Below are 23,159 nucleotides of genomic sequence, written 5' to 3' on the forward strand. Positions count from 1 at the left end.
AATATAATTTATTTAGGCTTTTATGAGCATGCACTCATGGATATTTAAACCCTTTGTTACATATAGAGATACACGCCTGTTTTTACAACTCCAGTTAGGCTTAAAGCTAAAATACATGATCATTGATATATTTATATTACTGCATAATACAAAAACTCCTTCAAAATCAGGTAATTTCCTGTGCTGAGGCCAGTAAGGATTTGTGTGAAGCACTCAATTAAGATAAAACTGAGCGGCGCACTCAAGTTAGCCTTAGGTAAAGGTAAAGGTACCCCTGCCCGTACGGGCCAGTCTTGACAGACTCTAGGGTTGTGCGCTCATCTCATTCTAGAGGCTGGGAGTCGGAGCCGTCCGCAGACACTTCCGGGTCACATGGCCAGTGTGACATCGCTGCTCTGGCGAGCCTGCACCAGCGCAGCACACGGAACGCCATTTACCTTCCCGCTATAAAGCAGTACCTATTTATCTACTTGCACTTTAAGGGTGCTTTCAAACTGCTAGGTGGGCAGGAGCTGGGACCGAAAGACGGGAGCTCACCCCGCCGTGGGGATTCGAACCGCCGACCATACGATCGGCAAGTCCTAGGCACTATGGTTTTACCTACAGTCTCACTGAAGAAGATGGCACAGAATTCGTGGTGACAGCCAACGTGATCCACCACCACCTTACACCAAGCTCGGTGTGTGTGTGTGTGGATTTAGAATCTGCAGCCACGACATTCTTGATGGCTATAGCAGAAGGTGGTGCATCAGGGCAACCCAGCCTGATCCCTGAACCAACTTTTTGTGCTGGACAGCGCGGGAAGCTCCCTGTGCCAGTCAGCTCTGGCTGTGAGACCACTGGATCCCAAGACCACTCAGCCCTTCCCCACCCTTTCAATGACCTGTTTTGGGGCCTTCTGCTGGGCTCCTCTGGCAGGTGGAGACACTGTCAGCAGGCTTCTCACCCTAAGGCCCATGCAGAAAGGGGGACAGCCAAGGTATACTTGCCCCAGGCCTCAGAGGGCTAAGTTAGCTGCCGGGGGGGGGGGGGCTGCCAGGGACCAGCTCCTTTTTTGTTTGAGTTTTTTATAACTTTATTCTAACAAGACTCCTGCCCTGAACCTCAGTGGAGCTCTGTACATTTAGCAGCCAGTGGAACACTACCTCACCCAGCAGAGCTGAGCAGAGAGAGACAACTCTGCCCACTCAATCTAAATCCTCTTCAGTCCAGCATTAAGGAGTAGCGGTGAATTGCTCTGTAACTTAAGCATGTGTGAATAACTGCCTAGATCCAACAAAGTTTCAAATATCATGTTTCCCTATACCATATAGCAATGATACCTGTAGGGGAAAAATTAAAACTCTGCAGAGAGAAGTTACACAGGAATTGGGTTTCTATCAAACTACTATATTAAAGTTGCTCGATTGCAAGTGAATTCTTTGTTCAAAATCCACTAAAGGAAAATACTGATAGGGTTTTAAGCGAAAGGGCTTTGAGGGGAATCTATTTCAGTACAGTACAGCCCAGGAAATGTTCAGTCCAACTAAGCCATGTTTTAGGGCTTATGGAATGTACTACTTATTATCGTGTCATGTTTTTGATGAACTCTGAGTTAAAAGTCCCTGCAAACATAAAATATATATGTGTTTTCAAAAATGTAATTGATTTTAAGTCTATATATAGTGTCATTTCCTGTGTTTTTATTGTGCAATATCTTTCAATGCGTTCGGAATACAAATGATCAGACTTGTTGGAAAGGATGTGCTGCTGTTAGCACACATTGGCACGTGTGGTGAGCGTGCCTCCATGCGACTACTTTCTGGACACAAATGCTTAAGAAAAGTGAAATTATCATTGGCCGTTCACCAGTCCTAGACTCTTCCACCTATTTTCTCAAGACTTAATGCTGACCTGCCTTTAAAGCCTTTTGTAATTTTCATTGTAGCTGCAGCTAGACTGGTTCTGACACAGGGATGGAAGGATGTTTCTGTTATTAATGGGAACTGCTGGTATAAGAAAGCCACCTCAGAAAAACCTCCTATCATCTTAAGCTTTTGAAGGGGACTGCTAAACCAACGGCTTTGCTGCCACTTGGTGGACCTTTGTGACGTACATGAGCAAACAACATATGAAGCCATTTAGCCCAGTGAATTATTACTTTATTTGGCAATGCCTATGACATATGACTCTTTGACTGATTGGTCCGAACCATGCCCCCGCTTTCACCAGACTGTACTTAACAAGATTATGTCCCTCCTTTTCATTTATGCATAAGGCGTCTCCCTCTCTGCTTTGGACTTAACTTGGTTTTCTATGAACCATTTTTGTTGAGTATGTTCAGTGTTATTGTATTTTTTATGTCTTAATAATGAAAGGTATTTAAAAATAAAGTCCCTGCAGACACAGAATAGATAATATGTTTTTTTTCAAAATGATAAAATTTTAAGTCTTTATATGGTCTTATTTGCTGCGCTTTTATTGAGCAATATCTTTCAATAATCAAAATGAACAATTTAATGTTATTAAAACATTAGCTTTCATTATGAGACTGGAAGGTAAGTACAACTATATTTAATACAATGCTGCTAACATCTTCTGTTCCATGGGGCTCAAATAGACACTACTACCCTGTTAACGGTGGCCACTGTTTTTGCCCTAGGACAGCTCATGGCAAATGGAACACCTGTGATTTAGCAAGCCACCTCAAACACCCTCAGTATTACTTGAGGGAAAGCATATAATTTTTTAATCTAAATTCACAAACTACTTCACTCAAAGCTGATGGGTTTTAGTAACACAAGAGGTCATGATTAATGTGAGCACCTAGACATACTGTAAAATGTATCAATGTTAGAAGAAACAAATAAGAGGTCTTGAGGTCTCAGAATGTGAGTGTGTGTGTGCTGTTAGAAAGCTAATGTAGCCATGTTGATCCATAAGGAAAAATCTCCAAAGCCTGTAGTTGGATAACACCTTTATTAAGACCCACCAGTGTCAGCAGCATCCTACATGCGAGTAGGGCTCTGATAGAGACACGTGCCTGACTGGCATGTTCTCTCCCTCCTGGTCGTTCGTTCGGGAGCTTCAAAAGCATTCTCCAGCCCGAAGATCACAGTGACTGATACCTCTGAGAGGCATCAGCACACTTCAGGATTCTGCAGAGTATTGGCAGTTCGCGTGACAGGCTCAGCAGTATAGCATTTTGGGTAAACTACTTTATTTACAGATAATACATTTGAAGCATTCTGACTTAGCTCCTTCCTCCTTCTCTTTAGACAGCAAAGAGAAAGAACAAAGGACAATAATCCTACAGTAATACAAACATCCTGTCTCCGTCACTTCCCACTATGTTAAGGTTACCAGACGTCCCCGTTTCCCGGGGGACAGTCCCCGGATTTACAAATCAGTCCCCATACAAAATCCATTGAAGTTGAAAAGTGTCCCCGGATTCATTGAGAAAAATCTGGTAACCTTACGCTATGTGGAATGAAAACATATACCATTATGTGATAAAAAACAATCCCATGACTGCAAGCACGGGACAAGAATCCTAACATCCTCCCCTGATTCATGTACCGAGTTGTAGTCATCAGTGTAACCGCAACAAAAATACAGATGTTATACACACAGTATACCCCTGTATATCCATGATGCCTGCTGAAGAGTTCCTGAGAGTTTCCCACTTTTTCTTTTTACTTTTTGATTGGTTCTAATAAAAGTGTTACTCAAATGTGGGCTTTGAGGCTTTTTGCTGCTGTAACACAGGGACAACCAAAGTGGGGCCTTCCAGATGTTATTGGACTCCAACTCCCAACAACCTCAGAGACCAGGCACAAAGGTCAGGGATGAGTCTACTAACATCTGGAGGAAACCATGCTGGCTACCCCTGCTATAAATGAATAAAATACGTTGTGCCCCTTGTGCTGCTGTGTCTGATTTCCCTAAATCTGATAATTCAACACCAGGGAAACAATACTTTGGTGTGCAGGCCCTGTTGGCTGTGCCATCTGTAGCATAAGATAGGGAGGTGGTAACACAATAAGGGCCTTCTTGGTGGAAATGCACCAATTACAGAACTCTCTCCTGGGGAATATCAAGTCTATCTTCACAGTTGATATTTTGAAGTCCAGGCATTTGGATAATTAAAGCTGTAGGATTTGGGGGTTGTGGTTATGTGGGCTGCTGTTGCTGGATTTTATCTGGATTATTATTTGTTAATATATAATGGCTTTGGTCTTTATGTTATGCCATCCTGTGTTCCAGATTGGAGGAAAGATGGGATATAAACACAGTAAACAAATAAGCAAGCAAGCAAACATAATGTGATATGAAACACAATGGCTACTTTTCTTGGCCTTCCTAAATGTCTCCATTCATCAATGTCCAACTAGCACAGCTATTCCTATTAGAAGATAGTGTATGTATAGTATGTTGAGAAGTATAGCTAGCAAACATGACCAGGACAGTATAGGCGGTAGCCACCTCATTTACTTCAAGTTTATAAAAACAACTCTGTCTGCATACAAAAGTAAGTATTTAATCACACATAATTAGTAAGCAAAGATGTATCTTAGGAGAGGTAGCCACAAATATAATTACTAGTGATTGTTACCTTGGAAAACATGTATACCACATATGCAATTTCAGTGAATTGATGCCTATATATAAGTCCACTTGTAATCAGACTTCACTTGTCTATAGGTTTTTAATTGTTCTCTTTCATCATTTTCTTCCAGACTGCTTGAAATTGTTTTATGATGTGATAAGAACAAAAGGTGGGGAGTAGAAGGGGGGTGGGGTGGATTGTAAGCCTGAATGTTTAAAATCTTCTCATTTTTAACACTCAAAGAAGAGACGACTTACAGGTTTGTAATGCAAGCACAGGGATGACAAGCTTTAAAGGCATCATATGAGACAGAATGGTAATCATAGTTCTCTAGTTGGAGGGCCTGTTATTTCCACCTGTCATAGTAACTCAATGGAAATTGGTTGTTATCTTATGATGGGCACAATTCCCTTCTGTATTCATCACATTAAGCAGCTTATATCTGATTTTTTAAAAACAAACAAACAAACCATACTTGGCAATTTAGGCACTAAAAGTTTTAAAATTCGGTGCTGTAGCAGGAGTGGGGGGGGGGGGGGAGCCAATAGGTGAATCAATGAGAAAAAAATATTTATTTCTCTCCCAAAACTCCACCCATCATCTCTTTTATTGTTTTAAATCATGCAGATTGTGGTTGATGGTTCTTGCAGACCAAAACATCTGGAGGGTACAAGGTTGGGGGTCTTAGATAATTCTTCTCAGATCCATGCTGTTCTACAAGATCACAGCTTTAGAGTGAGCATGCATCTTGAATTGATATAAAACTGGTGATGGGTAACTGGAGTTTTAGGATTAGGTGGAGGGTTCTCTTAATCACAGTAGAGTTTTTGTGCAGCTCCCATTCTTTTATAAATGGATCTTAGCACCAAAGTTTCTTCGAGAATTCAGTGATGGGAATTCCTATTTTCCTTCTTTCTCACAAAGTAGCAGTGTATGTTTGCGGGAGAAGTTGGTCCACGTGGTCAGAGTATGTGTGCTGGATTCTACCCTTTGTACCACAATGCAACCAAAATTCAAATATTCCCCCAAAGCTGGATTCAGCCATGGAGGGAAAAGCCTATAGGCCCATTTTCATGGAGCTCACACATAACATCTAGTTTGGTCCTAAAGATGCAGGAACTTCCCAGTGAGTTGTGCCCATAACGAAGTCTCAAGTAGCTTCTCTTTGCTAGGCTCTATGCTAGCACCAACATCTGCAATATACTCTAGAAACATTATCTGGGTGAATTAATCATTCCTGGAATCTTTGCACCAATGAACAAACATGTCCATTCATACTAACAGCATCATATTTAATGTCCCGTTTATTTTAATCATATACTGTAACTTTTAAAAATATGTTGGTTTTTCTTTGCGCAAACTGGCAACAAGAGATAATAATATAGCATTAAACAGACTGATGAAAGTGGAATCTTAATGATCCCCCCCCTCTCTTAAACTCATTGTTTCTCTTCTATTGTGTTGAAATGAATGACGGGAGTAACTGAAAGGTAGAAGCAAACCAGGATTTCTGAAAGCAGTGTCAGAAATAACTGAGTGGAACTGCTACAACATGCCAGGCCTGGGACACAACAATACAGGAGAGTGATTGGAATCACTAAATGCAGGCACTGTGCCTGCTTCAAGAAATGTTGCCTTCATTTATACCTGATCATCTTAAGGCAGAAACGGGAAACCTCTGACCCTCCAGATGTTCCATCATCCCTGACTGTAGCATTGGCAGCAGGAACACCTGGAGGGCCAGGGAAAGCAAAATAAAGGACATCTGCAACCAGCAGCCCTTTTGCTGACACCACCTTTCAGGGGAGCAGAACAAAAATCACAGCAATCACGTCAGACTGGATGAGGAAGCCAGCTGCCACAAAGACTGAAAATATCTAGCTGCTAAGCATATGCCTGGAAGCCTATCTCAGGAGTGTGTGTTTTTGTGTGTGTGTGTGAATTCTCTGTGGCCATTGCTGCAGAGCTGGTCAAAGAGCAATACAGGCATGGGGATTGGGCAGTGTTTGAGAGTTATAAAAGCCCGGGAGCCAATGATACCACCTGACTAGAACAGAAGCAGGAATACCTGTTGAACTGGGGACAGCACTCTGAAGGACATTTGCTTCCCAGGATCTCCCTTAGCTGCCACAAGCATCAGGGCTGGGGAGAGGATTTCAGCTGTCACTGGTCATCCATTAGCTGCTATCCATCTAATAACTGGGAATCATGGCTAGTCCAGTTACCAGACCAGCAGTGGCAGTAGTATTGTCAGCAAAAATACGGTACTTGGTAGACTGGGGTGACAAGTTAGAAGAACATCTGCCCCTAGGACTAACCACCTTTCAGGGGAGCAGAGCCAAGGGCCCTATGATATCAATGATAACGCTTAATATTCCAGGTCTCTTATTGTCAGGGCAATATAATATGCTTATAAATCTGATTGTGAACTGCTTTGAGAGCCATTGTAACTGAAAAGTGGCATGCAAGTATTGCAAAGCAAAGAAATATCTGATCATTGGCCATACTAGCTGGGGCTTATGGAAGCCAAGAGATGTCTAACAACACCTAGAAGGCCAGGGCTCCCCACCCCTGCCTTAAGAAGGAGGGAAAGGCAAAGGGTGTGATTAATCAACCAGATGATAATTACGAGGCAGTCCAAGTTTCAAGATGTTGTCAACTCAGTTCCAAGTTCTGAGTTTCATGTAACACAAATTCTAGGAACATGCATAGCAATCATGTTATACACCGTACCCAGTTATAAAAGATTCACATGGATCCTTAATCACTGCAGAGAACATTTTTAAGTTGCAATGATGCACATTATCTCCATAAAATATGCTGAGGTCTAGACTTCAGGGTGATTCCACCCACACCCCCAGTAATGTTCTTTCTCCTCAAAAATATAACATTATACAGAATTTTTTTCTACAATGTTAGATCACCATAACCATTTAAATACTCAGCAAATGACATATTACAATGACTTTGTCTACAGTCGATATGGCTAAAAATCAAGAGTTGGGTACAGTACCTTGGCTTTGTCTCTCATAGAACCCTTCCCCAGGATTGACATTTTTGCACCTGTTTCCTCTTGTAACCTTTTCAAGGAATTTCCTCTTGGTCCAAGCAATTTGCCCACAAAATTAAACTAAAAAATAAAACAGAATAGGGAGGGATGGAAGTTAGAAAACGTTGGTTTCTGGAAGTGCAGTACACATTGAGAAGCAATATATTGTAGATGGTATACTATTGAGAACAGAACAGCATCCTCAGCTTGCAAAGCACTTGCAATTCCATGGATGTGCAAAGTGGCAAGAAGGATTATAATGTTTCCTTCCCAAGTCTGTTTTTCCCTCTTCAACTCCATATTCCAACTGCATTTCCCTACTTGATCACCAAAACCATTGCAGAACCATGATAAGGGCAAAACAAAAGCAGTGTTGAGGGTTTCAGGGAATGTAAGATGTCATGGACCGGCTGGATGAAGAGGAGGCACCAGCTGGGAACCCCCCCCCCGGGAACCCCCCCCCATATCTTTCAGAATATCTTCCTCTTTCATATCTTTCAGAATATCTTCTAAACTGGTCTCATAAATTTACTGAGTAGATATTAGCTTGTACAAGGGGAAGAACAAAATTAGATAGATCACCAGTACAAAATGATTATCATCCTAGATCTATGGTCAAACAGCTGCTAAATCAGTCACTTTACTATTTTTGTAAAAAATATTATGGTAAATGCATTGCTGTTATAAATGTAATCCCTTTAATCCTACAAAAGCTAGAAGCCTGTCTTTAGGAACACAGGAAGTTTCCTTATACCAAGTCAGTATAGCATTGTCTGCACTGATTGGCAGTAGCTCTCCTGGCTTTCAGGCAAAGGCCTCTCACAGCCCTACCTGGAGATACCAAGAAAAAGCATGTTCTCCATCACCGAGCCACAACCCTTCTCTTGAAGAGACTGGTGCAATATTTGACTATTTGACTATATCAACCACCAAGTGTTCTAGAGACAAACACAGACGCAGAAAGCCCATATGCTGGCCCAGTTCCATCAAACAGATGGCCAATGACTCTAAGCAAACATCTTTCAGAGTGCAAGACCATACAGATATAACAAGCTATTCCCTCTGTTTTCAGTCTAGTAATTTTCCATTGGAATTTGGTAACATGTGGCATGTAAATAAAGGAATTTAAAGAAATGTAATATTTTTTTTCCTGGTTAAATAATAATAATAATTGTGCTCCATTTTCAGTGCAGGGGAATATAATGAAGGCCTCCTGTGGGGGGTATGACTGCAACATCTTTGCCTCTCTTACATATATTTATTATTCTCTAAGTTTTAAAACAACAACAACAACAATGTTGCATTGTATAATTTGTGTGTGTGTGTTTATCTAGACAGATTGTAATCAGCTTTTGAAAAGCAACCAATTATGTGGCTGAGTGCATCTCTCAGGAGAGACACTCCACATCGATATGGAAACTTAGGTCCTCCCCCTGGTAGAAGCCATTATTGCATCACTTAAAAATGGTATTTTGAGCAGGATCTCCCCAGCATATTTAAAATATAGAGGGAAAGGATGCTTCATGTGATATTCTGGACCCAAACCATTTGCTTACAGAATGGACTTACTGAATAGAATACTGATGGTAGAGCGTCCCAACCTAGCTGATTAAAAAAGAAAGACAGACTGGCAAATATTCACATATGTTACATCTCCAAGAAGCCAAATTGTTGTTGTTGTTAAAGTTGAGCTGAGTTTTCACGAGTTTCCATTTTCACATCAGAACTTGCCCTTTGGCATTGTAGAACCTTTTGTACGATCAGTGGGCAAATTATGCAAAAGGAAAAGAAGGGGGGGGGAGCAGCATATTGAGAAGCTGTTTATGCAAATGTCGTTCAGTCTCTAAGCTAGTTTCAAAGGTCTAAGCCCAGGGATTCTCCAGATATTACACAGCTCTTTTGAAAACATAACCAGCAGCTTCCAAGTCCTGTGCAGATACATTTGTTTTACATACATCCAAAATAGGACAGTGAAACTGTTTTGTGTACTTTTCATTCAGTTGCACTTTTCCATATGTAAATTCCTATTAAATTTTATCCAGTAATATTTCAATATAATTTATATACAGAAATGCACTCCATATTTACCAAACATACTAGAAAATTCTTTTGTGAATTCAGACATCAATCACATTGCCATATTGGAGATTGATTCACCAATGAAAGAAAACAGCACCATTCTATTTTAAGTCAAAGGAGATTGTTATGCTGCAAGGTCTAGCAATGGTTTCATGAAACGTTCTTAATTACATGATCAGTCTGTATTATGTATTATATATAACCTGGCCAACATCCAAGTTGGAGGAGACTTAATTATTTCAGAAATTGTATATCAAAATCTAATTAAAGGATGCATTATAATTCACTGGAATTTTGATTTCATCATTAATAGCAATTATAATTAAGGCAGCACTTACATAGTAATTTGCATGTTCATAACGTAGTGCAAACATTAATTTTCTTATTCAAGTCATGTTCATATTCAAAGGAAAGTAGTTATTTTAATGTGACTGATGTGCCCATACTCATTAACATAGCTTTAAAGAGACAGCATTTATTTAAAAGCAGTTCTGTTTAATCTCAAGGCAATGTACAAAGTTACATTTGTATGCCAAAGTCCCATGACCCCACAGTTCCCTAGTGAAAAAATAAAGCACCCGACAAGGGGATTTTCGGTAATGTTGCAGGGAAATGACCAGAAAATGGGCAAAGTCTGTTCAAATATATCCCACTTTCTGCTCAAATGTATCCTGCTCCATCTCCAGATTTGCTCTGTAGAGTTGGGGAACCCCCCCCCCCGAACACATTTATGGGGAATATGGGAAAGAAGAGAGGGATATTGTTCCACTGCATGAGGAGAAAACAATTTGCTTAGCACTATATGGTGTGCAACTCTATATACACAATTCATTTTTTTTTATTTAAATAAATTACACATCACTTACTCAAACAAAAGACCTATATGCAGTTTACAAAAGTCTCTTAAGTAGCTTCTAAGTTAGAAGTTATAAATTAGCACCTGCAAATTCTTTGTACAGTGGTACCTCGGGTTACAAATGCTTCGGGTTACAAACACTTCGGGTTACAAACTCCGCTAACCCAAAGTAGTTACCTTGGGTTGCGAACTTTCCCCCAGGATGAGAACAGAAATTGTGTGCCAGCAGCACGGCAGCAGTGGGAGGCAGTATGCAAAAGCACACCTCAGGTTAAGAACGGTTTCGGGTTAAGAACGGACCTCCGGAACAAATTAAGTTCGTAACCTGAGGTACCACTGTAAATGGGTTCTCTTGTGTCCTCATTTTTTTGGAGATATGCAAGTGGCCACACTTCCAAATAGAAAAGCTCAGATAAAGCCAAAGCATTTTCCAAAATGTGGAAATAACTTGACTTAAATGGAGTCAATGTGAATCAGTTCTGTCCACGTCACACTCACAACTGAACTACAGTGCGTAGGTTCATTGGCATGTGGTGTAGTCATTAGCACCAGAACAGGTGCAAAAAAGAGAAGAGGCTTCCCCCTTGCCACTCCAGTCCTTAGAACATCACCACAGTGCAGGTCAACAGGTAGGAAGGGAGAGAGGCTGGAAGAGTGAAGGTTTATGAGCAAGTGAATGGAAAAGGGGCAGAGAAGAATGGGGCTTGAGAGGGTGGATAAATTCTTCTGTGGTTAAGGCAAGCGATTAAATCTCATGGGACTTGTATTTCTGAACCAGGAAATATGAGACTCATTGACCATTCTCCTACAGATAAGATTGTGTTGAGTGCATGTGTGTAGCATGGGATAAGTAATAAGGGAAACAAATTGGGCCGTAGAGGAAAACAGAATATAAGAATAAGAGGCAGAAGATAATAATGTTCATGAAAATAGATGAATATGTGTGTGTATGTGTTTATGGTCTGTGTTCCTGTTTCCCATAAGTCGATTCTGCCCTGTTCATACATTAATCTGTATATTGCTATTTTTTAACAAATGTTTGCCAAAATTATGCATTTAAATGCGAATTTCTCAATATACTTCCTTTCAAAATGTGCCTTATTAGGTATACTTTGATAGATTTGAGCCAAGTACTGCATTTGAACATTTGGAAAGTATGTGGATAATTAAGTTCTGATAGGCACATTAGTCTGGGAAGTGTGGACTGACTGGGTTGATTTGTCTGGAATTTGCAAAGATTGAATTCCTCAAGCATATCTAGTATGAATTTACGCATATGTTAATATTTCTTAATGACTGTGTACTTGCTTATTTTTAGTCTGTCTGATGTATCAGTGGGCAGCTGTGAAGGGTGATCTATGGACAACTGATCTGTCCTCAGAAATATTTATTTATTTTTACCGCATTCATTGGATGTGTTGCTGTTCATTTGTGGGGAAATACCACATACTGATGACTTAACACCACATACGTACAACAGGAAAAGCCCCGGTGCATAACATCCAACATAACCTAGCACATTTCACTTGTAACTTTTATCAAAGGACAGGATTTGGCTTTCAGTTTCTAAGAGGATTATATGGTTAATACTCAATTGGCTTCTAAAATAACATTACAGGGAGCTTCACTTCCATTGCATAACAATCCCCTTTTTGCCTTAATATTTATACTTGATAAGACAGTATTTAGCAAATTGTACATACTAGGACCAACTCAGTGACAGAGGTAGCCAGATCTTACGTCAGCAAAAAGGGATAATGAATTAAAGAGGTTATATTAGCGTTTCCTGAAAGCCTACCATTTCCTTTAGCTTTAAGCTTCAAAACCTAAACCTACAAAAACATGTGTTTGAAAGGAATTCAGGAACCTTTCTACTCACATAACAGTGAATGTAGTGAGGGAATAAAGCAGGCTTTACTAGAGACGTTCAGCTAGTCTGTTACATTCCATTAAAACTGGATGGGATTGATTTCCCTGAGTGAAAATGCAACATGATTTAGAATGGCATCAAGGTAACACTCTCAATTAGCCTACCACAAGAGCGGGGAGCTACAGGGCTGAGGGCTGAAAGTGGAAGCTCCAGGCCTTTCTGTCCTGCCCACAGGGCTCTCACTAGGCCATGCCCCCTCAAGTTTGTTTATTTACTTTATTAACTTTCATTAAAGATGTCTGGAATACTTTTTTTTAATGCCAACAATTAAAAAATAAATAAATAAATTACAAAGCTAGATTCTGGAATACACAACTAGTGACACTTGCTTTAAAGAAATAGTAAGGCGTGTTCATATACTGTATTTTTCTGTGTATAAGACTAGGTTTTTTCCCTAATAAATTATGTCAAAAATTAGGGGGATGTCTTATACACAGATAATGCTGAGGCTGTTTTCTTAATTCTGAGTCCCCCAAAATAGGGGGGAATCTTATACATGGGGGCGTCTTATAGAAGGAAAAATATGATAAGTAGCATAGCTTCCTTCTTCCTTTTTGTTCAATGGAACTGGAATCTTGTTTACAAGTCTTCATTAATATTTGTGCGTGCAAATGAATAGTGCATCGGTGTTACGCTAGCTTATGCAGTATCATCTTAGCAACCTGAAACAGGAGTAGTTTCTTTGCCATTTTCCTCAACATTCCCTGGTGTTTTTGTTTCTTTAAAAAAAAGGTTTTGCATTAAAATCTTGCATTGGTAAATTAAATAAATAAATAAAAGGTTTGTTTACTTACTTACTAAATTTCTATACCGTCCTTCATCCGAAAATCACAGGGCAGTTTACAATATAAAAGCACAAAAACATGAAACATAGTAATGAACACACACACACACACACACACACACACACACACATATACAGGCCACAGATTGTTTAATTAACCGAAGGCCCAGGAGAAGGCTTGAATACGTCTTCAAATGATGATAATGCTTGCTTTCCTTTATGGAAAGATGGAGAGGTACGGGTGAGGTAGAAACATCTGGTTTTTCTATAGCTGGCTTGTAGCTTGTTGCACAAAGGTAAGATATACTCCTTGTTCTGCCCATTTTTTATTCTGGTCCTGCTCACCATTCCTGTGTAGCTTGCAGGTGGTTGTCAGTGAGGGAATTTGGTTTATCCACTGTAAACTACTGAGCACTCAAAATGTACTGGGAGAGCTTTTTTTTTTTTTATGCCATCACTGCCATCCTTGTAGTAAACTAGGGTTTACACCTTTCTTTGTGGGCTTCCTGTAAAAGCGACTCAGAATGTGTGAAACCTCCCCCCCCCTTCACTCTCCTGCAAATAAATTTTATCCTACCTAATGGTTTTAGCATCCTTAAAAACTCCTCAGATGTTTTGCCCCAGTAGGGGCAAATCTCAGATTTCACTCAAGACAGAATTCAGTGGCAACAACTGAGATGAGAATATCTTCCCATAGAAATTTCACTGGTATTATTAAAACCTGTTTCAGTCTCTGCTGAAATTCAGCAGGTGCTTTACCTAAAGGGAAACCCTCAGATTTATCCCAAATTCTGAGTCAATTCTAGTTAAACATATACAACAACCATTCTGAAAGTCACAAAGGGGGTTTTAAATAAATGAATGAATAAAATTCAGCCTAATAATGAAAAATACCATGGCAGAATAACCCACAGGAATCACTGCACTAAGCAGTACTGGCAGCCATATCTCAAATTCACTTACACAAGAACTAACATCATATTGATTTACATGGGACTTACTTCCACTTAAGTATGCTTAGGATTGCATCTTATTGAGACAGGTGCATTATTATTTCCTTGGTACTGTTTCCTGATGGTCAGGGACCCCTTGGCTCTCATCTGAAAGCAGCAATTTGTTCACTTTCATATTTCATAACTTCAAACTTCAAGCTTATAACACAGTTAAAAGGTTTTGCCTTACAGGAAAAAAAAGGGGGCTTATATGCATTCCTGTCTGCTTACTCGCAAACATGAAAACCTCCAAACTAAGATCCTAGTCTGTGATCGATGAAAAGACTGCTGCCAAACCTTGAGCTAAGACATAGCTGCCTTTACAGCAAACTCTGCTTACTTTCTGACATGATGTGCCTTTTAATCTGCCATCTGGTCCTATAGCAGCCAAATTATTATTATTTTCTTGCTGGAAATCAGTGTGTTGTAAGCATTCCATATGGAGCCTTCAAATGATCAAACCTGTCGTTTTATACTTTCAGCCTAAGCAACCAGTCCCTGGAATGGTACTTTACATTCAGCTGACTTCAGGGGACACATCATCTGCCAACGGCTACCACAAAGTAATTGTCTTTGTTACAAAAAAATGGCAACATACATGTTTGGTTTCCTTTGTGAAGCAAACTGGGATTCAGAGAGGAAAATGTCACGAAGTAGCCCTTGTGCGGATTCTGTTGCGACACTAGCTTCTTTAGGGCTTATTCACATCTAGCACAGGCCTGTGGATTAAATTGTGCTTAAATTTAAGATCCATTCATTCACACCCCAAAAGCTAATTTATGAGCTGCTGCTCTGTATTGCAGTTCCATAAAGCTAAGGGCTATGCGTGTGGATGATGCAACCATGTGCTCCACATGCTCTGCCCTAGGTGTTGAACAGCTTCCACGCAGCTGCAGGTGCACAAGAAGGGGACTGAAATAAATATTCTAGGCATGGTGAAATGGTCCTTTGATCAGAATAAAGGTTTTTATGAATCCCAGAAGCCAACATCATTGTTTATTGCATTCTATACATATCTCTGATTTACACTGAACTGACTCTTGGGGCTTGTCCACATTTGAGCATTATTTAGCGGTTAATCCACTCCCCCCCCCCCATTCGAATTGGATCAGAGTAGTCCACACCTGCGCATATGAATTTGCACATGTGGAGTCCATTTAATAATATGCATTCATATCACTATTATCCACTTTACCTCCCTGGCTCTTTAGAGCCTATCAACTTCCTTTCCTCCCACCTCATGGCTTTCAAAATTAACCTTTATATCACTGCGTTTTGCATGTTTTCCAATTCTAATTACACTCATTACAAAATAGTTCAAAATTTAAATAAATATAGAAAGGTAGAAAACTTCTCATTAGAAGTCTTCTGATAACCCTGCTAGTGGTGTTTAATTGCTTACAATAATCTTTCCAATATCGTATAAATTTACTCCAGTTCTTTTGGAATACTTGATCATGCTGGTTTTGGATTTTTCCTGTCAGCTTCGCCAGTTCTGCGAAGTCCATCATCTTCATCTGCCACTCTACTTTCGTCAGTACTTCTTGTTGGCCTTTTCCATTCAAACCAGTAGGCAGCCCCTTTTGTGCTTCATCCCATCCTCTAATTTGTTGATTCTATTAAGCTAATTAATAGGGCATGCAGTTGCCAAGCTTTGTGAAAATCTGAGGGATGATGTCATTTGTTGTCAGCATCTATCTGTCTCAAGAGACAATGGAGTGAGCTTCTGGGGGTGAAGTCAAACCACTGGAGAAAGTTGTGGCTGCAGAGGCTGGTAAATCTTAACTGCTGCTTCCTGTGTTGTTCTTGCTGCATTAGCAACACCAAAGTGACCTCTCCGGGGCGCAAGCCTGGGCAGTGTGTATGGAAGTTCTAGGTTGTCCAGACGACAAGACCTACCCCCTGGGCCTCACTGATGTTCTCCAAAGGAGAGCAGAGCAATAGATTTGGCACCAGCTTGGCTATAGGAGCTATTGGGAATTGACAGAAGGAGGCATACAAGATGCCATCCAATCGTCTTAGGGACTCCACTTCAGATTTGTGTAAGGTTTACTCTTTTGCCTTTTCTTCTCCTGAAGATCTCCTGTGAGGCAGCAGGTACTCCGAAGCCTTTCTCATGAATGAGTATAGCTTCAAGGCAGAGGTGGTTTAGGATCAGAGATTTCCTTCTCCTAGATGGGCTAACTTCCCAGTTTGACAAGCCCCATCTACCCCTCATTTTCCTCTACAGCATGTACGGTAACCGTCTTCTTGACCATTGGACTCACTATTGGCCTCATCCACTCAATCCGCCAGAGCCTGCCTTCACATGCAGGGGAAGTGCCTAACTCAACAAGGGTTTGAGGGTTGATGTCATGTGGACTGTGAATATTAAATGGAAGCACAAACTGCTGCAAACACACGGTAATGTTAGTGTGGACAAGCTTAATAATAAAACTCTACAATATCTCTTTTGCATGCAATGTATTGTTCTGTTCAGTCTTCTTCAGACGACGTCACATTCACAACTGTCTCATATTTTCATTACTAGGCTCAGACAAAACCCAGCCTTTATAAAGCAGACTGTTTTACTTAAATGTCACACAACATAAATTTATTCCAAGCTTCATTTGAAGAATTTAAATGCACAGGCATTTGTCTCAGATAATAACTTTAATAATCTTCCTCATGTCTTTTCTTATGAAGCATAATTACATCCCTTACTTTGCTAGTATTTTTGCTTATGCGACTGAAATGATATATGCAAGAGCAAGCTTCAAAGGAACATTTGTCACATAGCTATAGATGAAGAACATAATGGCTTCCCTTTCGTTTTTATACCAATTTCAAGACTCTAAAGATGACCCTGACCTCTAATACTTAGGTTTTTAAAGGATGCCCCTCTCTGTTTTGAAGGTATGTTTAAGAAACCCATGCTGGTCTGTTTGGCTATAAAAGGAAGTCTAGAGTAGGGGTGGTATTGAAATTTGTTACAAGCCAGCCAAAGAGCGAGTGTTACAAAGCTCAGGCACAATTCAAAGTGTTGCTACTGATCTTTACAGCCCTAAGCAGTCTCTGCCCTGTATACCTGAAGGAGCGTCTTCATCCCCATCATTCAGCCCAGACACTGAGGTCCAGCTCCGAGGCCCTTCTGGCAGTTCCCTCACTACAAGACGTGAAGTTACAGGGAACCAGACAGAGGGCCTTCTTGGCAGTAACACCTTCCCTGTGGAACGCCCTCCCATCAGATGTCAAGGAGATAAATAACTATACAACTTCTGGAAGACACCTGAAGGTAGCCCTGTATCAGAAGGATTTTAATGCCTGGTATTTTATTATGTTTTTATATGTGTTGGAAGCCACCCCGTATGGTTGGGGCAACCCAGTCAGATGTATGATGATGATGATGATGATGATGATGATGGAACCTGGCCTACAAGCAAGAGCTCACAACCAGTTTTTGATAGTAATCTTTTGATAACATTTTCACCCCTAATTTTTCATTGTTGTTCTTGATCTCCAAGCTAGCTTGTAACTCTGCTTGGCTTGCTGTCATTGTTTTTGCTTCTGGAACTGTCTGTGCACCCTGCATTGCCATTACACACCTTTTTTTGTTTATAAATGCAGATTCTCTCCACTCTTGAGCAATCATCAGCATTTGTTGCCAAAAGCAGAAAATAGAGGGATAAATAAATATTTATCTGCACTTAGGAAACATGTAAATACCTTTTTTGTATTGGCTTCTGGCCAAAAGTTGTATGACATTTTTACAGTGCTTTTTTAAACTGCTGTAATGACATTGTTTTAAATTGCTCTTAGGTATTATTATTATTGTGTGCCATCCTGTGCTCCCTTCAGAAGGAAGGGTACATTATAAATTTGAATAATGAATAGGTAAGTTGATAAATGTTTTTGGGGAAGTGTCTTTATTGTAGGATTTTCCTCTATGAAAGAAAAATATAATCTTGAGTAACTGGGTCAGAAAAATACAACAGATACAAGATTAAATGTCTATCTCTGGACAGGAAGAGTAGTTTAGAAACTTTAGGAAATCCTTTCAGTGAAAAGGCAAACCTGAGGGACAATTAATGTTGTTTGTTTAGATGATGTGTGCCCAAATCTCCATTAGAGTTGAAATCAGTCACAACACTGTTTAGCTAGAGATCAACATTTTCAGCTGGACAGGCTGAAAATCAACAGCAGGGTCGAGCTTAGAGAGAATATACCCGCTATGGGCCAAGCCTGTACAGTACTACTAAAGCAAACTAAGTATCTGCACAAACCAAGTCAAAGTAAACAAAAGACAAAAAACAAAGCTGCCTCAAAGCTCCAGAAGGCAGGGCCTAAGTGCCGCCTCATAGCAGGCTAACGGCATCTGATACTCAAAATTGAGGTTGCTGCTCTCTGATCTCTCCTAAGCAAACGTGGCACAGTGCTCTAAATCAGAAGATTTCATACAGCAGCTCCACGAGGTGGCATTGTCAAGAAGATCTGTGGATATAGCACATGTCACTTTAGTCCGCAAAGCTGTTTAGTTACTGTCCACCATTTATTTCTGTAAACAACCCTTTTACCTGCTATTATTCTGATATTTGTTTGTTCTTCTTAATTCCTCCCCCCATTAAGCAAGAATGTATTGGTACTGATAAATAACTAATTGCCCTCCAGATCCCCTAAAACTGCAAATCCATGAATATACATGTAACTTGTGTATTTACCTGCACATGTGAATAGAACATAAGCTGATCCCTTAACAAGGGGCTCACAGAATCAACTATCTGGCTGCACTTTGTTGAGAGATCACTAACACTGGGGCTCTCTCTCCCATGCTTTTTAATGTCTGGAATGTGATTCTTTCCTCTCTGGGCCAGCATCAAGGACAGAAAATGCCTCCAGTGGGGAAAGTTAGTTCTGTGCTCCCCTCTCATTGATCTGGGCTTTATGGATGGGTGGACAGATGAGATGGTGCTAGTAGTGACTAGGGAGCATCCACAGCAGCTGCAGAATAACCTCACTGACACATCCATCTGTGCCATGCATTTCAGGCGGGGAGTAAACAACTGACTCTCCAATTTCGCTTCTTCTCCTTGGAATTGCTTTCTCCCTGGTCCACCAAGCTTTGACAAAGAGCAGCAGCAGCAGCAGCAGCAGCAGCAGCAGCAGCAGCATGGGATGGCTCCTGATCATTGTTTCCTCTGTTACAAGCAGGCTAGCATTACAAGGTCAAGGTGTTCCCATTCACTGCCTCCTACACTGACTTTTAGGTTTCATCTAGGGATGCAACAATATTCTCTGCTATGCAGTCCCACAGCAAAACAACACCAACAAGAACAAGCTGCACATATACTCCAGATCATTATGGCCCTGAGTATTCTTCACTACAGGAAAATATGCTTGCTGGTTTTATGGTATCCTAATTTGATAAAAAACAGAGATCCAACCTGAAATGAAAAAAACTGCATACAGAGGTGTGTGTGTGTGTGCAGGGGGAATCAGTGAAGTCTTTAATAGAAGGCAAATTCTTGTTCTGCATTGACAATGTACTCAGTTCACTTAATAGGGGTGAATGAAACACTACTGTGAATCATTGCTTGCATAGGAACATAAGAACCTGGTGGATCAGGCCACTAGCCCATGTAGTGCAGCATTCTCTTCTCACAGTGGCCACACAAGGGCCTATGAAACACAAGCATGGATATCCATGGGTATTTTGTGGACATCTTGCGAGAAGCTGGAAATATCCACAGTTTTGCAGATTTCCAACATATCTTCTTTATGTAAACAGGCAGCAGAGTGCTTACTTTCCCATGAGTTTCCTTTTTATGAAGGCAACGTTTGACAGGTGAGCTATGATGAGCTTTGGGTGGATTTTGCAAGGTATGCAGCAATGCGGCACTCGTGGCAGAAAAAATATATAAGGAACTCCCTAGTCCTCCCTCCGGTGGAGATTTCACTACTGGATGCTAAGCAACAAAAATAAGAAAGCTAGCCTGGCCAAATGATGCAGTTATGGACCTCAGTAGGAGGCACAGAACAAAGGAGAGAAAAGAGTAGTTACTTTTTTTGGCTATCTTCTCTTTATGATCTTAATGTTTCCTATATTTCATTCATTGATATTCAGATGTTTTGTATATACATACATAAACCCACATTTTTTTAAGGACAGAAAGAGCCTGGAAACCTCACATTTTTCTTCCTAAATAAGTTTTTGTGTGTGTACTGTAATTGAATTAATCTGGGTTGCCCCCCAGATTTCTTACAGCCCTCCCAACAAATCTGCATTCATTCCCACAACTGAATTGAAATAAATGATTCATTATGGAAATGGCTTTTCCCAGCTAGAAACACTATTTACCACGTTTCATTATTATTCTGCCATTAAGGAAGCATCATGCACACTCAGAACAAAACTCATTCAGTAAAAGATTAGAGATGGGAATAATGCATGCTTTTTTGAACGCATACCCATTTAATAGACTTCTTGGCCATTTTTCTTATCATTATAAGCTTTGGGGACACAGTCATCTGCTTCAGGCTTGAGCTAGCTGGGGAATGCCTTAGTGATCACTTTTTTCTGGGCAGTAGTCCTACTCTGATGAATAACTGATTATTGCACTAAAAAGCAGCCTAATTTGTTCCCATATAATATTACACAGGGGGGAGGGAAGCTCTGAGGGGCGGCAGCAAAGAAATAATGACAGGTTCATGATTGTTTGTAGCTAGAGATTCACAAGAAGAATGCAAGAAAAATCATACGACAACAATTTTGTCATAAACCACAATGGAACTGCTGTAACTATTCTTCATTTGCATAATTATAGTTGTCTATATATTCTGAAAAGATGTATGTCGCGGGAGGAGTGAAATCCATTTACAATGACACTGATGAAAATTTCAAATTGATGAAAGTACATACATACATACACACACACACACATGCATGCATGCATACATACATACATACATACATAATTTTATTAGTATGCCTCCTTTCAAACCATGCTCAAGGCAACTTACAAGAAGGAAAAAATACATAACTACAACATAACAAAAGTTCAGCCTAGCCTTACTAGAAATCATTCCGTAATTTATATTAAGATTAGGTTTAATGTAACTGTAATGGGTTTAGGGGTTGCTCGTGCGTAAGTTGCCGCCACTCCTGGCTAGGTTACCTGGTTAACCCTTTCTGACTGAACAGCCTCCAGCATCGTGACTGTCTCAGTCGCTGGCAGAATCCGTCAGTGGGCGTTTCTTAAACCTTTTCCAGCATAAAAGTTGTTTGACACCAAGTCTCCTCCTACTCTCCCTGCGCGGAAGTCTTCTGCGCAGGGAGGGTGTGGGCAGCGGAGTACCCGTACTCTCTCCGCTGGTCTCCAGCGAAGAGTCTTGGAGCCTCCTCTCCGATTCCCCCATCTGCCCCCCTTCTCCACTGGTGTTACGCTGATTTCCTTCCCCAGCAGATGGGTTGCCTCTCTCCCTACTGGGACCCTCTCCTGCATCCCTTTGGAGCCTTCCCTCCGCCTCTAGCTCCGATGGCAGTTCCCTGACAGTAACTTTCACCAGCTTGAAAATTTAGTCAGATATTGGCAGGACAGAGTTGGTCAGGGATAAGAAGAAAGGGAGTTGTCTTATACTGAGTCAGACAATTGATCCATCTAGGTCGGTACTGTCTATAATGACAGCCGGTGACTCTCTTGGGTTACAGGCACGTATTTTCCAACCCTACCTGGAGACACCATGGATTGAACCTGTGACCTTCCACATGAAAGGCAGATCCTCTATCATTCAGCTATGTTCCTTCCCCTCTTTCATATTTTTGGAGGTGGAGTGCAGGCACGTGACTTGTTGGGAGAGCAAACAGCTCATTAGAACTTCTAGCAGCTTATTTTGGCTGGAGGCCACCATTTTGTTTTTCCTGAATGCCCCTAGGGAAGAAATTGCATTGTCAGAAATTTCCCCCTATTCTGGAAGATAAAGTGGTAGTTGCAATGAGCTCTACCAGAGCCTCTTCCAAAGCCCCCGGCTACTGAAAATTGTCAAAATGTACCTTAAATTGGGCTACAATTTTGGCCCAGCCCTATAATCCTTCATTGCAAAAACAGGTAATCATTTATGTTGGAATTCAGAATCATTAATATTAAGCAGATACCTTCAGTATATTGCATTTTGACCTGCTAAAACTTTGTTTCAGCAAGCCTACCAAGGCATGTAATTTTAACATATAATTTAATTACTTATGACTGCTTTAAATTGCTAGTTTTGTTTATATTTAGTGCTAACTTTTTATGTTTGCCTTAATATATATTTTAATGAATATTTTGGATTGCTCTTTGTAAACTGCTTAGAGGTCTTCTGACAAGTAAGTAATATATAAATCTTGTTAAATAAAACAAATAAAACTACTTTCCTGATTAACAACTTGTTGTTGTTGATGTTAATTAACCACTTAAAATGCTAATCAGCACTGTACAAAGAACAGAGCAGACAGGTCCACCAGAATGGATTACAGTGTAATAGACACAACATCAGGAAGAAACAACAGTAGAGGTGAAAGGAAAACAAGCAAATTCATATTTTCGGAATGCTCATTTTAAAAAATGACCAAGAGGATTAGACAAATTCATGGAGGGTGGTTCTATCTAGAGTTGAGCTGCATTTTTTCTGAATACATTTTTCTCATTATTTCTCACCTCCTTAGAAAAAGAAGGCAATTCAAGACTTTTATCAAAATATATTCTCATCTTTTTCTTCTTCTTATTATTTTTAGTGGTCAGGAGAGCCGGCCACCATTTCCACACATACACACAGTCCCAGAATGATGCTAGGAGCAGGGCATTGTGGTTGATGCAAAATAGTGCCTGGACTGCCGACCTAGGAGCTGCTGTTGCCACTTGCAATGGCA

The 23,159-nt window shown here is 40.4% G+C and overlaps 1 protein-coding gene across 6 annotated transcripts in view; it reads right to left on the reverse strand.

Annotated features, from left to right (window-relative positions):
• Nucleotides 1-23,159, reverse strand: part of KHDRBS2 (KH RNA binding domain containing, signal transduction associated 2) — a 448,147-nt gene that overhangs the window by 211,333 nt on the left and 213,655 nt on the right. For all 6 annotated transcript variants that reach the window (XM_080998033.1, XM_080998036.1, XM_080998034.1 and 3 more), the window contains one exon: nt 7,602-7,718. In XM_080998033.1, the coding sequence (XP_080854159.1) occupies nt 7,602-7,718 (117 nt within the window). The remainder of the gene's footprint in view (nt 1-7,601; nt 7,719-23,159) is intronic.

Source organism: Podarcis pityusensis, assembly GCF_964106645.2.
Source record: "Podarcis pityusensis genome assembly, chromosome: 3".
Lineage (NCBI taxonomy): Eukaryota > Metazoa > Chordata > Lepidosauria > Squamata > Lacertidae > Podarcis > Podarcis pityusensis.